This window comes from Scyliorhinus torazame, chromosome 30, assembly GCF_047496885.1.
Source record: "Scyliorhinus torazame isolate Kashiwa2021f chromosome 30, sScyTor2.1, whole genome shotgun sequence".
NCBI classification, from domain to species: domain Eukaryota; kingdom Metazoa; phylum Chordata; class Chondrichthyes; order Carcharhiniformes; family Scyliorhinidae; genus Scyliorhinus; species Scyliorhinus torazame.
In genome coordinates, this window is record NC_092736.1 from 21,049,825 (window position 1) to 21,065,959 (window position 16,135).

General features: G+C 45.4%; 1 protein-coding gene across 1 annotated transcript in view; it reads left to right on the forward strand.

The window, feature by feature from the left end:
• Positions 1 to 683: 683 nt before the first annotated feature.
• Positions 684 to 16,135, forward strand: part of LOC140404414 (uncharacterized) — a 49,471-nt gene continuing 34,019 nt past the window's right edge. The window contains exons 1-3 of the mRNA XM_072492927.1: positions 684 to 759; positions 7,938 to 10,249; positions 10,892 to 10,956. Of these exons, the coding sequence (XP_072349028.1) occupies positions 699 to 759; positions 7,938 to 10,249; positions 10,892 to 10,956 (2,438 nt within the window). The 5' untranslated portion in view covers positions 684 to 698. The remainder of the gene's footprint in view (positions 760 to 7,937; positions 10,250 to 10,891; positions 10,957 to 16,135) is intronic.

Genomic DNA, 16,135 nt, shown 5'->3' on the forward strand with positions numbered 1-16,135 from the left:
GCCTTCGAAACATTAACTATTGGAATTGAAGTTACAAATGCAATTTAAAACCAGTCTTTCAATTGTTTATTGAGGCCCTCCAGTGTTTTTGGTTTTGCTTGGTTCAATGTTAGGAGTGGATGTACAGTTGATGATGCTTATGCATTTTATGGGAGAATGTTCCTACTGTGATCCCTGAAGGTATAATTCAAAAATGCTCACAGGATCATTGTATCAACTATTAGTTTATTGTTATTTCCCTTCATACAATTTCACATTTTTCCCCTTCCTGTACAGTAAGACGAAGTTATTCCAAATACTGGATAGTGACACTCGCAACAAAACAATAAATTTACACCACTGAGGCCATTTGGTCCAACTCTCCTGCATGCTTATTGAGCTGTAACTTCCCATTCTCCGCCAGTGTTTATCTAACTACCTCGTGCATCTGCCAGTTGCCTCAACTGCTATGTGGTCGAACGTTTTATGTTCTAGCAATCTTTGAAAATTTCTTCTGAATTGTTTATTGGTTTTGTAGTCGCTAACCTGTGTAATTCTTAATTTTGTTTTATCCCAAATGTGGCAGCATTGTTGCTGTCTACTGCAAATCTTCTGTATTGACCATCCAGGGTATCGGTGGGGTAATTCACTTTTATTTCTATTCAAAGGTCTACTGAGAATGATTTGCACAGGTTGAGCCAGACTTGAATAAAGCAAATATGAAGTGGCCGTGTGGTGCTAAAATGTATTTTCTTCTGCTTTCCATATATGTGGTTATAGGTAAGTATTTCATGACTCGGGGACTTGTTTGCTTGATATTGCAATTTATTTTCAGAATGTCAAATAGCCTCCAATGAGACTGCAACTAGAAGCTAAATATCAACTAACCCTAATTCACTTTTTTTTTTAAATTTGCGAATAAGGGCTTCCATGTGAATTTTTCATTTGTGTGAAGTTGCGGTGGGGCAGAATCATGTAATTTACAGTGCAGAAGGAGGCCATTCGGCCCATAGAATTTACACTGGCCTTTGAAAGATCATCCTACTTAAGCCCACGTCTTCACCTTATCCCTGTAACCCAGTAACCCCACCTAACCTTTGGACACTTGAGAGGCAATTTGGTGTGGCCAATCCACCTAACTTAGTTGCATACCTTGAAACTTGCATGTCAGCCTTGGGTTTTGGTGATGCGCACTCCTGAGGTAGACGTTTGTGGGTTCAAATTCCACTGCAAGCATTAAAGAACCTTGTCTACCTTTTGTGCTGCAAGCCTTCATTGCAATTCAGACCGACACATTGCAACAGCTTTCTAACAGTGATTGCACTTGTGTTCTGAAATGTCTCTTCTGCAAAGTTATATAGCTCATTAAATTACAAATTGCTGACCATTTAAGGTTTTTATAAATCCTTCAGAAGGTAGGATAGTTTTGGATACACCAGGCATGGGTGAAGAGTAACACACAACTAACTGGGCAGCACGGTAGCAGTGGTTAGCACCACTCCTTCACAGCGCCAGGGTCCCAGGTTCAATTCCCGGCATGGGTCGCTGTTTGTGCGGAGTCTGCACGTTCTCCCCGTGTGTGCGTGGGTTTCCTCTGGGTGCTCCGGTTTCCTCCCACAGTCCAAAGATGTGCAGGTTAGGTGGATTGGCCATGCTAAGTTGCCCCTTAGTGTCCAAAAGGTTAGGTGGGGTTCTGGGTTATGGGGATAGGGTGGGGGTGTGGGCTTGGGTAGGCTGCTCTTTCCAAGAGCCGGTGCAGACTCGATGGGCTGAATGGCCTCCTTCTGCACTGTAAATTCTATGAACTGTACAGTTTTGAGATTCCTGTAACATGAATTTACTTTACTAGTATACATGCAGTAAGCTGTGGGGTAAGTGTTCAATGCATAATCCTATTAGCTTGTTTGTTTTCCATTATTCATTGGCAAGGCCAGCATTGATTGCCCATCCTTAATTTTCCTTGATTGTGGGAGAGCTGCCATTGATGTAGGTACACCTCCAGTGCTAGGGAGAGAGATCCATAATTTTTTGTGCATCAAATTTTTAATTCGAGGTACTTTCAAGAACATGTTTAATCGGCCATAGTTGTCCCACTAATCCAGATCACGTGTGGGCTCAATGGGGGTGGCACGTGACACAGCGGTTAGCACTGGGACTGGCGCTGAGGACCAGGGTTCGAATCCCGGCCTTGGGTCACTGTCCGTGTGGAGTTTGCACATTCACACCCCCACAACCCAAAGATGTGCAGGTTAGGTGGATTGGCCTTGCTTAATTGCCCCTTAATTGGGGGCAAAAATAATTGCTCAAAGAAAGTGTGGGTTCCATGCTTTAATTCCAAGTACTTTAATGTTCAACATGGGGCAGTGACAAAACCCTAAAAACATCTTTTTAATAGGTCCAAGAGACTAATGGGTTACAAACTTGCCTAGTGAGATATCATCTGGATTCTCAACAGCAACAATTCATCAATAATTGGCCTCAACTTGTGTTTCTCACCAGCTTTGGAATTTGAGCTAACTATGAAAGCCAAAATGCAAGTGCTCAGTGTCGGGCAGTTCCATGACCAGTGACTTGAAGGGATGGTGACATATGGGTGGCACGGTAGCACAGTGGTTAGCACTGTTGCTTCACAGCCACACGGTCCCAGGTCTGATTCCCAGCTTGAGTCACTGTCTTGTGTGGAGTCTGCACATCCTCCCTATGGGTTTCCTCCGGGTGCTCCAGTTTCCTCCCACAAGTCCCGAAAGACGTGCTTGTTAGGTGAATTGGACATTCTGAATTCTCCCTCTGTGTACCCGAACAGGCACCGGAATGTGGAGACTCGGATTTTCACAGTAACTTCATCACAGTGTTAATGTAAGCCCACTTGTGGCAATAAAGATTATTGTTTCCAGTTCTGGATTGGGTGTGTGGAACTTTCAGATGGTGGTGTTGCCCGTATGTGCTGCTTATCCTTCTCGATGGTAGTGGTCATGAGTTTGGAAGATAGCTTGGTTCCGACAGTTAACCCTCTAAATATTGCACACTGGTCCTTGGTGATGGAGGGAGGGAATGTTTGTGGATAGGGTGCCAATCATGGGCTGCTTTCCTTGATGGTGTTGAGTTGCTGTTGATGGAGTTGTGCTCATCCAGGCAAGTGGAGAGTATTCCATCACATTGTTGACTTGTGCTGTTTGGAGAGGGGGGGGGGGGGGGGGGGGGGCGGTGCTGAGATAGTTTACCTCAACAACCACAACTGTCATCCGTATGTGCTAATTCTAACTCCAGTGGAGTGTTTCTCCAATTTCCATTGACTCCAGTTTTGCTTGGGCTCCTTGATGCCACACTGTTCCAAACGTCATCCTTACAAACTCATGGATAGGATGGGTATAGAGGGATACGGCACAAGGCAGTGCTGAGGGTTTTGGCCAAGGTCGGTATCATGACTGGTACAGGCTGGGTGGGTTAAAGGGCCTGTTCCTGTGCTCTTCTGTTCTTTGTTCAGTCAAATGTTCTTTTTGTTTATGTTGTGAACCAAGGTTGTAATGTGGTCAGGAATGGAGTGTCCGTGAACAGATGATTGCTCAGCAAGTAATGTGGTCAGGAATGGAGTGTCCGTGAACAGATGATTGCTCAGCAAGTGCTGCATGATTAGTGATGACCCCTCCCATCGCTGGATGGGGGAAGTAACTAGATGGGTTGAATTTGTCCTACGTTTTGTGAATAAGACATAACTGGGCAATTCTCCATGTTACTGGGTCGATGCCAGTGTTGGCATCTGGAACAGCTTGGCTAGGACTGTGGCAATTCCTGGACTGAAAGACTCTACTGTTTCTGAAATATTGTTGGAGCCCATAGACATTTATCCAGTGCCTTCAGATGTATGTTGATGTCATGTGGAGTGAATGGGATTGGCTAATGCTGGGGACCTTCCTGAGATGGATGACCGATTGCTTCTAGCTGAAGATTAAGCTGAAATTAAGTACATTGCCTCTCTTCCTAACTGAAGCAAGGGAAATGCATTTTGGTAGGTCTAACATAGAGATGAAATATACAGTAAATGGCTGAACTCTTTGGAATATAGAAAGTTTGATCTGGGCATACAGGTCCACAGATCTGAGTGGCAACACAAGTGGACAAGGTAGTCAAGAAAGCAAATGGAATGCTTGGATGGGGCATTGAGTATTTGAAAACTGAAGTCATGCAACAGTTGTGTAGAACCTTGGCCGCACTTGGAATATTGCGCACAATTCTGGTCGCCACACTACCAGAAGGATGTGGAGGCTTGGAGAGGGTGCAGAGGAGGTTTACCAGGATGTTGCCTGGTCTGGAGGGTGTTAGCTATGCGGAGAAGCTGAATAGACTTGTACTGTTTTAATTAGAATGACGGAGGTTCAGGGGTGACCTGATAGAGGTCAACAAGATTGAGGGCCATGAATAGAATGGATGGACAGGCACACTTTCCCAGGGTGGAGGGGTCCATCACTAGGAGGCATAGGTTGAAGGTCCATGGGGCAAAATTTAGGAGATGTGTGAGGCAGGTTTTTTACAGTGGTGATTGCCTGGAATGCGTTGCCAGGGGAGGTTGCGGAAGCAGATACATTAACGACATTCAAAAGGTATCTCGACAGATACATGGACAGGATGGGCATAGAGGGATACGGCACTAGGAAGTGCTGAGGGTTTTGGTATGACCGGTACAGGCTTGGAGGGCCGAAGGGCCTGTTCTTGTGCTGTTTTGTCCTTTGTTCTTAAATATGGTTTTGTAGGGTTAAATATACAAAGCAAACAGCAGTGATAACCAAGAGGACACTTTTTCATTTTTAAAAAGGATTTGGGTTTAGCTCTAGTGTGACATTTCTCCCTTCACCAATGCCTGCCAGTCCATATTTGTAGAACTGGAACTGAATGTGTCTAAAGACCAAAGATGTAAGGTCGGCGTACCACAGGCATTCTTGTCTTCTCATCTGCACGGAAGAGGATGTGGTGAGGTCTGGGCTTAACCAATAGCAATTTTGAGCTGATTCTGAGCACACCTTGTCATCCGTTTTTGAGTGCTCTCCTAGCTTGTCTTTGTCATCTTGTCTTGCATTCAACTGACGTGTGGATGCCCTGGCACCTGGCGAGCTCTCTCCACACCCAGCCAGCCATGAGCTAAGATGTGGTTGGAGATTGAGAAAGAAAGGGGCTGAGATGGAAATGATGAAAGCAGGGACCATATTTGGGAAGAGGGGTATTGTAAACTACCCAACAGGTGGTAAATTATAACTTGCAGAAGCACTGACTTAATTGTCTTGTAAATTTGTCAGTTGCACCATTTAATGCATGTCTTTTTTGGTGCTGTGAAGATTAGACCATAAGACCATAAGACATGGGAGCGGAAGTAAGGCCATTCGGCCCATTGAGTCCACTCCTCCATTCAATCATGGCTGATTTCAACTCCATTTACCCGCGCTCTCTCCATGGTCCTTAATTCCTCGAAATCAAGAATTCATCAACTTCTGTCTTAAAGACACTCAACGTCCTGGCCTCCCCCGCCCTCTGTGGCAATGAATTCCACAGACCTACCACTCTCTGGCTGAAGAAATTTCTCCTCATCTCTGTTCTAAAGTGTTCTTTTATTCTAAGGCTGTACCCTGGGTCCTAGTCTCCCCAGCTAATGGAAACAACTTCCCTACATCCACCCTATCTAAGCCATTCATTATCTTGTAAGTTTCTATTAGATCTCCCCTCAACCTCCTAAACTCCAATGACTATAATCCCAGGATCCTCAGACGTTCATCGTATGTTAGGCCTACCATTCCTGGGATCATCCGTGTGAATCTCTGCTGGACCTGCTCCAGTGCCAGTATGTCCTTTCTGAGGTGTGGGGCCCAAAATTGCTCACCGGATTCTAAATGGGTCCTAACTAATGCTTTATAAAGCTTCAGAAGTACATCCCTGCTTTTATATTCCAAGCCTCTTGAGATAAATGACAACATTGCATTTGCTTTCTTAATTACGGACTCAATCTGCAAGTTTACCTTTAGAGAATCCTGGACTAGGACTCCCAAGTCCCTTTGCACTTCAGCATTATTTTGTCACAGTTTAGAAAACTATAATTGGCCTATAATTTTCCATTTTTCTTGTTCCCTCCTTGAACTGTTACGTGACCTTTTCTGATTTTGTTCATGCTGCTTTCTATGGTGCTAATATTGTCTGTTTCTGGACTCTATTGACCCACCCCCTGTGCTGATTTACAGGATCTGTTGGTGGTATGTGCTTCCATCACTTGACTTCACTACTTGCCTCTTACTGGCTCAAGTAATCCTGACTGGTGGTTTGATTTTTCTCCATGTCACCTCCTGAACTCCACAGGAAGACTGCTATCAATATGGCCACGGATGAACCTCCTTGAGCAGCTCTTGGGTCTTATTTTGCGCTCTGATACCAACCCTAAATGCAGGGTTGGAGCGCAAAAGCTATTTCCATTGTAATGCTGGTCATTGACACGAATTCTCCTTTTTCTGCAGCCTATCCTATACTGCATATAATCCTAATCGTCACCATGCTTGTGTAGAACTTGCCGTCTGCCTTTTGGTTTTACTATCTTAGGTTCTCCTGCTAACCCTCATGACTTTTTTGTTTCCCCTCCCATAAGTTGCTTGTGCCTCTTTAGGGTTCATCAGACACTTCAGCAGCAACCCCAAGTACCTCACCTTGTCGATTCTCCCCTTGTGGGAGAGACCAAGGGAATGTGGTTTAAAAGAAATAAGGGACTCCATTTAAGGTGACGAGGGTCAGGGAGTCTTGAGGATTTTGAGACTAGTGGTAGTAGGGTCATTGAATGTCTTTGGAGGCGGTGATAACCTCTGAGCAAGTTGGTGAATAATCCATCAGGGGTAGGTGGGAGTGAGGCCACAATTGGATCAACCATTATAATGGCAGAGAAGGTTTGAGGGACTAAATACCTAATTTATATGCTTGCCTTGACCTCTCCCAGTGTGCTCTCTCCTGAGGGCTAATATTACTTGCCAAGCCCTTTTGGCTACTGCAGTAGTCCCACAGACTGAGCCCCTCGCTGTACCTTCACTTGCAAGTCTAGCCCTTTCCATCCATTCCCTTAGACATGGGTTTCCTCTGTGGCCGTACCTTCCATTGCAGCTTCTGTCCAACCCACTGGGTGAAGTAGCGGCAGGCGGGTCCTTTTAAGTTGAGCAACCATTTTAGCCTTCCTCATTTTGCCTTCCCTTACCTGCTCTGTCTTTCCTTGCTGCTCTGTGCACAACCTTGACTCCATGTTCATGGCCACTGTGACTGACTTTCCATTGCCTTCAAAGAGGGGCACATCTTTCCTTTTTGACCTATTTTGCTTTCGTTCAATCTTTATTTCCTTGGGTTCTTCACCAATCCAGCCCCACTCTTCCAACCCACCATTCCCTGCTCAAATTATCCTCTTCTCTTATCAACCCAAACTTTAAGAACTAAGAACAATACAGCACAGGAACAGACCCTTCGGCCCTCCAAGCCTGCACCGACCATGGTACCTGCCTAAACTAGAACCGTATGCACTTGTGGAGTCCGTATCCTTCCATTCCCACCCTATTCACATATTTGTCTCGATTGTACCTGCTCCCACCACCTCCCCAGGCAGTGGGTTACATATATTTGCCACCTTCAGTGCAAAAAACCCCCCAAAAAAACAACAAAAAAAACTTGCCTCTTACATCTGTTAAACTTTCCCCAATGTGCAAACTTTCCCCAACGTGCAAACCTATGTCCCTTAGTACTTGACTCTCCTACCCTAGGAAAGAGCATAAGTGAGGGGTCTAGTTGGCTTTAACACTATCTAATCTCTTTACATAAATGAAAAATTGTAAATATCATTCTGACCTGCAAATGACTTCCATTTACATGTTTAGAGGAAAGAAAATACTGTAATTCGATGTTGTCAGTTATAGATTATTACTGCAGTCTGCTTTTTTTCCTCTCCCATTTAGGAGGTCTTCTTGGAGCACCAGTAGATGAGGACATTCTCGATCAATTGTTATCGATGAATATTCCAGTCACTATGCACACCCCAGAGGAGCAGACATCGCCTTCCATTGCACCCCTGCCGAGGGCATTGTCCACTCCAGAACCATCATTAACTCAATCTGCTCTGTCTACAGCAAGAGATTATGGAAAGCAAGAGTTGGGTTTAAGTATTGATGACCACAAACGTGGGGCATTGGGAATGAGCACTGCATCGAGAGAAGAAAAACTATCCACTTCTAGCAAACACTTGCTTCATGACTTGGTATCTACACTGCCAACCGAAATGGCATTTAATCACTTTGTTCAAAATATCGTTAACACAAGGGCCAAACCTTTGGATTTGGCATCTACAAAACCTTTCTTACCTGTGTCTTCAGTTTCAACAAAAGTCTCTGGTGAAGATGAGAAGCTAGCTTGGTACAGTGAGGTGACTACTCCTGTATTTCCATTTTCGAGCCAGCCTCCAGTACCTCCTACAAAAGGCAATTTGCAAAATTCATCTACACATGGCTATACCCACCTTGATAAAACAGAGTCACGTACAATGTCTTCAGAAGATGCTGAGTCTAACACTTTCAAATTGTCATCAGTCGAGCAGGCACTCCAAGCTCGGTCACGTTCCATATTGTCCACTATTACAACTCTGCCAGAATTTAGTGCAGAGTCTGATGTCACTGCATATTTGCAAAGTAATGCGACCAGCTTGAATTCTGATCTAGCATCTTTGTGGCCTTCTGGGTCACCCAATAGCTCGCAGGACAGTGGGCAATTGCCAGATGTTTTGGAGGTTGAATACTCCACAGATGCTTCACCTGGGACCAACAGGCCTTCAGATGTTTCAGAAGATGTATACTCAACAGCTTCTGCTGGGACCAATGGGCCTTCAGATGCTGTCTCTGAAGGTGTATACGCCACAGCTGTTTCTGCTGGGATCAGCTGGCCGCCAGATGCCTCTGAAGATGTATACACTACGTCTGCGACCAACTGGCCTTCAGATGTTTCAGAAGATGTATACTCTGTAGCTGCTTCTGCTGGGATCAGCTGGTCCTCAGATGCTGTCTCCGAAGATGTATACTCCACAACTGTTTCACCTGGGACCAACAGGCCTTCAGATGTCTGGGAAGATGTATACTCCACAGCTGCTTCACTTGCTGGGACCAGCTGGTCCCCAGATGTTGTCTCTGATGTTTCCGAAGATGTATACTCGACTGCATACGCCACAGCTGCTTCATTTGCTGGGACCACCTGGTCCCCAGATGTTGTCTCTGATGTTTCAGAAGATGTATACTTGACTGCATCCTCCACAGCTGCTTCACTTGCTGGGACCAGCTGGTCCCCAGATGTTGTCTCTGATGTTTCAGAAGATGTATACTCGACTGCATACTCCACAGCTGCTTCACTTGCTGGGACCACCTGGTCCCCAGATGTTGTCTCTGATGTTTCAGAAGATGTATACTTGACTGCATCCTCCACAGCTGCTTCACTTGCTGGGACCAGCTGGTCCCCAGATGTTGTCTCTGATGTTTCGGAAGATGTATACGTGACTGCATACTCCACAGCTGCTTCACTTGCTGGGACCAGCTGGTCCCCAGATGTTGTCTCTGATGTTTCAGAAGATGTATACTTGACTGCATCCTCCACAGCTGCTTCATTTGCTGGGACCACCTGGTCCCCAGATGTTGTCTCTGATGTTTCGGAAGATGTATACTCGACTGCATCCTCCACAGCTGCTTCATTTGCTGGGACCAGCTGGCCACCAGATGTCTGGGAAGATGTATACTCCACAGCTACCTATTGGCCATCTTTTACCTCTGAGGCAGAACTTTCCGTGGGAGCCTTGCATACAGAGCAAACTACTTTGGATGAAGACATTGCAACTACGAGTGGCTCAGAGTATTTCTCCATCTCTTCACCTACTCCCAACTTTCAGCCCAGTGCTTCGGAAGTGTTGTCACCTGCTCCAAATCTCTTTGAGGATCAGTCCACTTCCTTGGACAGTACCAGCTACCGAGATCCCTTTACCAGTTCACCAGCCAATGGTATCTACTTGAAACCCAATGTGTCCGAGATGCAGATTTCAGTGATGACTGGAGTTGAAACTGAAGCCACCAGTTTTTCAATAGAGTCCAGTGTGACCCTGTCGTCCCGTTCCCATGCTGAACAGCCTAATCCCCTGCTATTGCAGTTTGAAATCCTGGATCGAACCTACATTGACTCTTTGAATGATAGCTCTTCAGAAGCCTACCAGGAGCTAGAGACTGTTGTGAAAGGAACTGTAAGTATCTAGATTCTTTATAGGTCCTTAAATTACTGAACTGTAACGCAAGTTTGCCCCGACACAGTTGAACATGTAAGAGAAGAAAATGGCCTGTCACGAGGTGCCGCCATTTTAGTTGGTGCTTGACCCAGATTGAATCCAGTTGGCTCTGCCTGTAACCAGATGTAACGATACAGATTACAACTTGAGAATAGTGTACTTGCCCACACAATATAGATATCTCTTAGATGGGACATTTGACTTGTCACTTTCCTTTGAATTTGAAGTACTAGTTTGCTCACTTGTCAATACTGCCACTCCCAAGAATCGCACCAATGCTTAATAGGTAGCTCTACGATCTGAGTGGGCTCTTAGTTTCTGTTCTTCAAAAGGGATAAATGTGTGCAAGAGGAAGAAATTGCAAGGTCATGATGGTGGTGGGGGGGGGGGGGAAGAGATACGTAATGGGCAAGTCTTTGAGCCAATATGCAGGAATCTACTGCCAGCCTACCAGAAATTGTTTGGAGGAATGGGTGTCCCACCAGAATCCGATCAAGGTGATCAAGACTCTTCTGGTGTTCTGTTATTCAGCAAGTTAGCATTTTAAAAATATATATTGGCAAATTGCATAGCTGGAAAATTCTTCCTTTTTTTTCTCAGTTGGAGCCTATATTTTATGCTCGCTATGGTGACCGCTTTCTTGGAACCAAGATTCTTAGTTTTGCGTGAGTAGGAATTTCTTTCTTTGGGCGTTTTGTGTTTCTCCTCCAACTTGGATCAATCCAAATGTAAGCGGCCTTCCGCTAGATTGCCTAAAGATGGCATACTTTACTAGAAGATTTGTTCCTTTAATTCCTATGTGAAAGATGTGTGCCCAATATGGATGTTGCTAGTGTGTACAGAAGAAAACTATTTCCCTCCTTAACCTGAACATGACCATCAATATAAATTCAATTAAGCATCTACCTGTTCAGAATCCTATTGGTTCTTGCACACTAGAACAATGAACATTACAGCACAGGCCCTTCGGCCCACCAAGCCTGCTGATCCAGATTCCTTATTGCCCAAACCATCTATATCCCTCTATTCCCCGCCCATTGTGTCTATCAAGGTACATATTAAATGTTGCTATTGTGCCTGCCTCCACTGGCAATGTGTTTCAGGCATCTGCCACCCTCTGCATGAAAACCCCTCCCGCCTTGAACCTGTGCCCCCTTGTAATGGAGTTTTCCACCCTGGGGGGAAAAGCTTCAGATTATTCACCCTGTCTATATCTTGTTGACCTCAATCTGGTCTTTCCAATGAAAACAATCCATTTACTCAAGCTCTCCGCATAGCTAACACCCTCCAGACCAGGCAACATACTAGTAAACCACCTTTGCACTCTCTCCAAAGCATCCACATCCCTTTGGTAGAGTGGTGACCAGAACTGCATGCACTATTCTGAATGTGGCCTAGGTTTTGTGCAACTGTAATATGACCTGCCAACTCTTTTACTTAATGCCCTGGCCAATGAAGGCAAGCACGTCATACGCCTTTTATAAAAAAAAAAAAAAAGGTATCCAATAAGAGGCAATTTAGTGTGGCAAATCTGCCTACACTGCAGGTTCTGGGGGTGAACCCAGACATGGGGAGAACTGTGCAAACTCGACAGGGGGCCAGAATCAAGTGTGTCCTCTGCCTTGAGGCAGCAATGCTAACCACTGTGCTACCATGCCAACACTGCCTTATCCACCTACATTACCACTTTCATGGAACTATGGACCTGAATGCCCAGATCCCTCGGTCAATGTTCTGCCATTTACTGATAATTTACACCTGAATTTGATCTTCCAAAATGTATCACCTCTTCTTTTGTCGGGATTGAACTCCATCTGCAATTTCTCTACCCAACTCGCCAATCTATTCGATATTCTGCTGTATTAAGAGTACCCAATTCATTTTTTCCAATTAAGGGGCAATTTGGTGTGGCCAATCCACCTAGCCTGCACATCTTTCGGGTTGTGGGGGTGAAACCCACGCAAACATGGGGAGAATGTGAAAACTCCACACGGACAGTGACCCAGGGCCAGGATCGAACCTGGAACCTCAGCGCCGCAGTCCCAGTGCTAGCCACTGTGCCACATGCCGCCCGTAGTCTGCTGTATTCTGACAGTCCCCCTCACTATCTGCATCCACCTATCTTAGTGTAATTTGCAAACATGCTAATCAGACCATCTACATTTTCTTCCAGATCATAAATACCAGTTCTTTACCCAATTAGGGAGCACACCCCGAATCGCATGCAACCAGTCTGCCATGAGTGAACTTGTCCCAAGCCTTACTAAAGTCCATGGAGACAACATCCACAGCCTTTCCCTCGTCAATAAATTTTGTTAACTGAGGCTAGTTGGTCACCTTGCCTGTTAATCCGTATCATGTGGTCTGGCAGAGCTGTTCTAGTTCCACACTGCCTTAAGGATGCCGTGATATCAGGGCAGCACGGTGGCACAGTGGTTAGCACTGCTGCCTTGGCGCCGAGGTCCCAGGTTCGATCCCGGCTCTGGGTCACTGTCCGTGTGGAGTTTGCACATTCTCCCCGTGTTGTGGGTTTTGACCCCACAACCTAAAGATGTGCCGGGTAGGTGGATTGGCCACGCTAAATTGCCCCCTTAATTGGAAAAAATTGGGCACTCTAAATTGTTTAAAAAGGATGCAGTGATATCAATTGCACGTCAATTATCAAAGTGATAAAATACCCCAAGTTACTGGACCTGTTGAGTAAAGACTTCTCGTGGTAGCTGAGGTAATGGCTCTGTGCTAGGTGTCGGAGAGTAAATTAGTATTTATGATCCAAATTACAAACATGAAGGTAGGAACAGGATTATGGCCCAATTCAATTTTCTGCCTGCCCCTCTACTCTCCAAATCCTTCCCCATCTCCTTCCCCATGAAATGGCTTCCTTGAGAGAATTTCAAACACCAAAGACTCGCCGAGAAGGAATTCCTCCTCCGCTACCCTGCCCAGCCCCCTCAATCTTTGCTTCGGTGACTATAAGACTCAACCTTTCCTCAAGCCATTGCTTCCAATGCAAATGTTCCCCCCCCCCCCCCACCCGAGTAAACTGTATGGCTGACTCTATCGGCGTCTTGTTTCTGTCTTCTGAAGCACTCTGTCCAGACTACTGTATGATGGCCATGAGGGGAGGTGGTGGTATTGTCACTAGACTTACTACAGACCCGAGTAATACTCTGGGGACCCAAGTTCATATTGTGCCCCTGTGGATGGTGAATTTAATGTAAACTGGAATTAGAAGTCTAAAAGTGATGCTGAAACCATTGTCAATTATTGTTTTTGAAAAAAAATGATGTCTGGCCTGAGACTCGTCTGGCATAATGCCACAAGTTTTTGATAGTTCTTATGATGCATTGCCGTCATGGGGTGCCAGGGTCTGATGTCTTGGATCATGTTTTTGGGATCCTTAAGGGGGAATCTTTAAAGTGTCTTCAATGCAAGGTGCATCTGGAAAAAGGTGGGCGGACTTGCAGCATGGGTTGGTACCTGGGACTTTGATGTTGTGGCTGTTTCGGAGACCTGGATAGAGCAGGGCCAGGAATGGTTGTTGCAGGTGCCGGGGTTTAGATATTTCAGTAAGCTCAGGGAAGGTGGTGAAAGAGGGGGAGGGGTGGCATTGTCAAAGACATTATTACGGTGGCAGAAAGGACGTTTGATGAGGACTCTTCTATTAAGGTCGTATGGGCTGAGGTTAGAAACCGGAAAGTAGAGGTCACCCTGTTGGGAGTTTTCTATAGGCCTCCGAAAAGTTCCAGAGATGTAGAGGAAAGGATTGCAAAGATGATTCTGGATGGGAGTGAAAGCAACAGTGTAGTTGTTATGGGGGACTTTAACTTTCCAAATATTGACTGGAAATGCTTGTTTGAGTACTTTAGATGGGTCTGTTTTTTGTGTGCAGGAGCCTGACACAGTATGTAGATAGGCCAATGAGAGGCGAGGCCATATTGGATTTGGTACTGGATAATGAATTGGATTTGGTACTGGGTAATGAACCAGGACAGGTGTTAGATTTGGAGGCAGATGAGCACTTTGGTGATAGTGACCACAATTCGATTACATTTAGTGATGGAAAGGGATAGGTACACCGCAGGGCAAGAGTTATATCTGGGGGAAAGGCAATTATGATGTGATGAGGCAAGACCTGGGATGCATCGGATGGAGAGGAAGACTGCAGGGGATGGGCACAATGGAAATGTGGAGCTTGTTCAAGGAACAGCTACTGCGTGTCCTTGATAAGTATGTACCTGTCAGGCAGGGAAGAAGTGGTCGAGCGAGGGAACAGTGTTTTACTAAAGCAGTCGAAACACTTGTCAAGAGGTAGAAGGAGGCATGTGTAAAGATGAGACATGAAGGTTCAGTTAGGGTGCTCGAGAGTTACAAGTTAGCTAGGAAGGACCTAAAGAGAGCTAAGAAGAGCCAGGAGGGGTCATGAGAAGTCTTTGGCAGGTAGGATCGAGGATAACCCTGAAGCTTTCTATAGATATGTCAGGAATAAAAGAATGACTAGGGTAAGAGTGGGGCCAGTCAAGGACAGTAGTGGGAAGTTGTGCGTGGAGTCTGAGGAGATAGGAGAGGTGCTAAATGAATATTTTTCGTCCGTATTCACACAGGAAAAAGACCATTTTGTCGAGGAGAATACTGAGGGAGAATACTGAGATTCAGGCTGAGGCTACAAGGGCTTGAGGTTCATAAGGAGGAGGTGTTAGCAATTCTGGAAAGTGTGAAAAGAGAAGTCTCCTGGGCCAGATGGGATTTATCCTTGGATTCTCTGGGAAGCTAGGGAGGAGATTGCTGAGCCTTTGACTTTGATCTTTAAGTCAACTTTGTCTACAGGAATAGTGCCAGAAGACTGGAGGATAGTCCCCTTGTCCCCTTGTTCAAGAAGGAGTAGAGACAACCCCAGTAACTATAGACCAGTGAGCCTTACTTCTGTTGTGGGCAAAGTCTTGGAAAGGTTTCTGAGGTAGGATGTATAATCATCTGAAAAGGAATAATTTGATTAGAGATAGTCAACTAGGTTTTGTGAAGGGTAGGTCGTGCCTCAAACCTTATTGACTTCTTTGAGAGGGTGACCAAATAGGTGAATGAGGGTAAAGGAGTTGATGTGGTGTATATGGATTTCAGTAAAGTGTTTGTTAAGGTTCCCCATGGTAGGCTACTGCAGAAAATACGGAGGCATGGGGGTTCAGGGTGATTTAGCAGTTTGGATCAGAAATTGGCTAGCTGGAAGAAGACAAAGGGTGGTGGTTGATGGGAAATGTTCAGACTGGAGTCCAGTTACGAGTGGTGTACCACAAGGATCTGTTTTGGGGCCACTGCTGTTTGTCATTTTTATAAATGACCTGGAGGAGGGCATAGAAGGATGGGTGAGTAAATTTACAGATGACACTAGTCTGTGGAGGTGTGGACAGTGGAAGGATGTTACAAGTTACAGAGAGACATAGATAACGTGCAGCGCTGGGCTGAGAGGTGGAAAATGGAATTTAATGCAGAAAAGTGTGAGGTGATTCATTTTGGAAGGAATAACAGGAAGACAAAGTACTGGGCTAATGGTAAGATTCTTGGCAGTGTGGATGAGCAGAGAGATCTTGCTGTCCATGTATATAGATCCCTGAAAGTTGCCACTCTGGTTGAGAGGGTTGTTAAGAAGGCATACGGTGTGTTAGATTTTATTGGTAGAGGGATTGAGTTTCGGAACCATGCGGTCATGTTGCAGCTGTACAAAACTCTGGTGCAGCCGCATTTGGAATATTGCGTGCAATTCTGGTCACCGCATTATAGGAAGGATGTGGAAGCATTGGAAAGGGTGCAGAGGAGATTTACCAGAATGTTGCCTGGTATGGAGTGAAG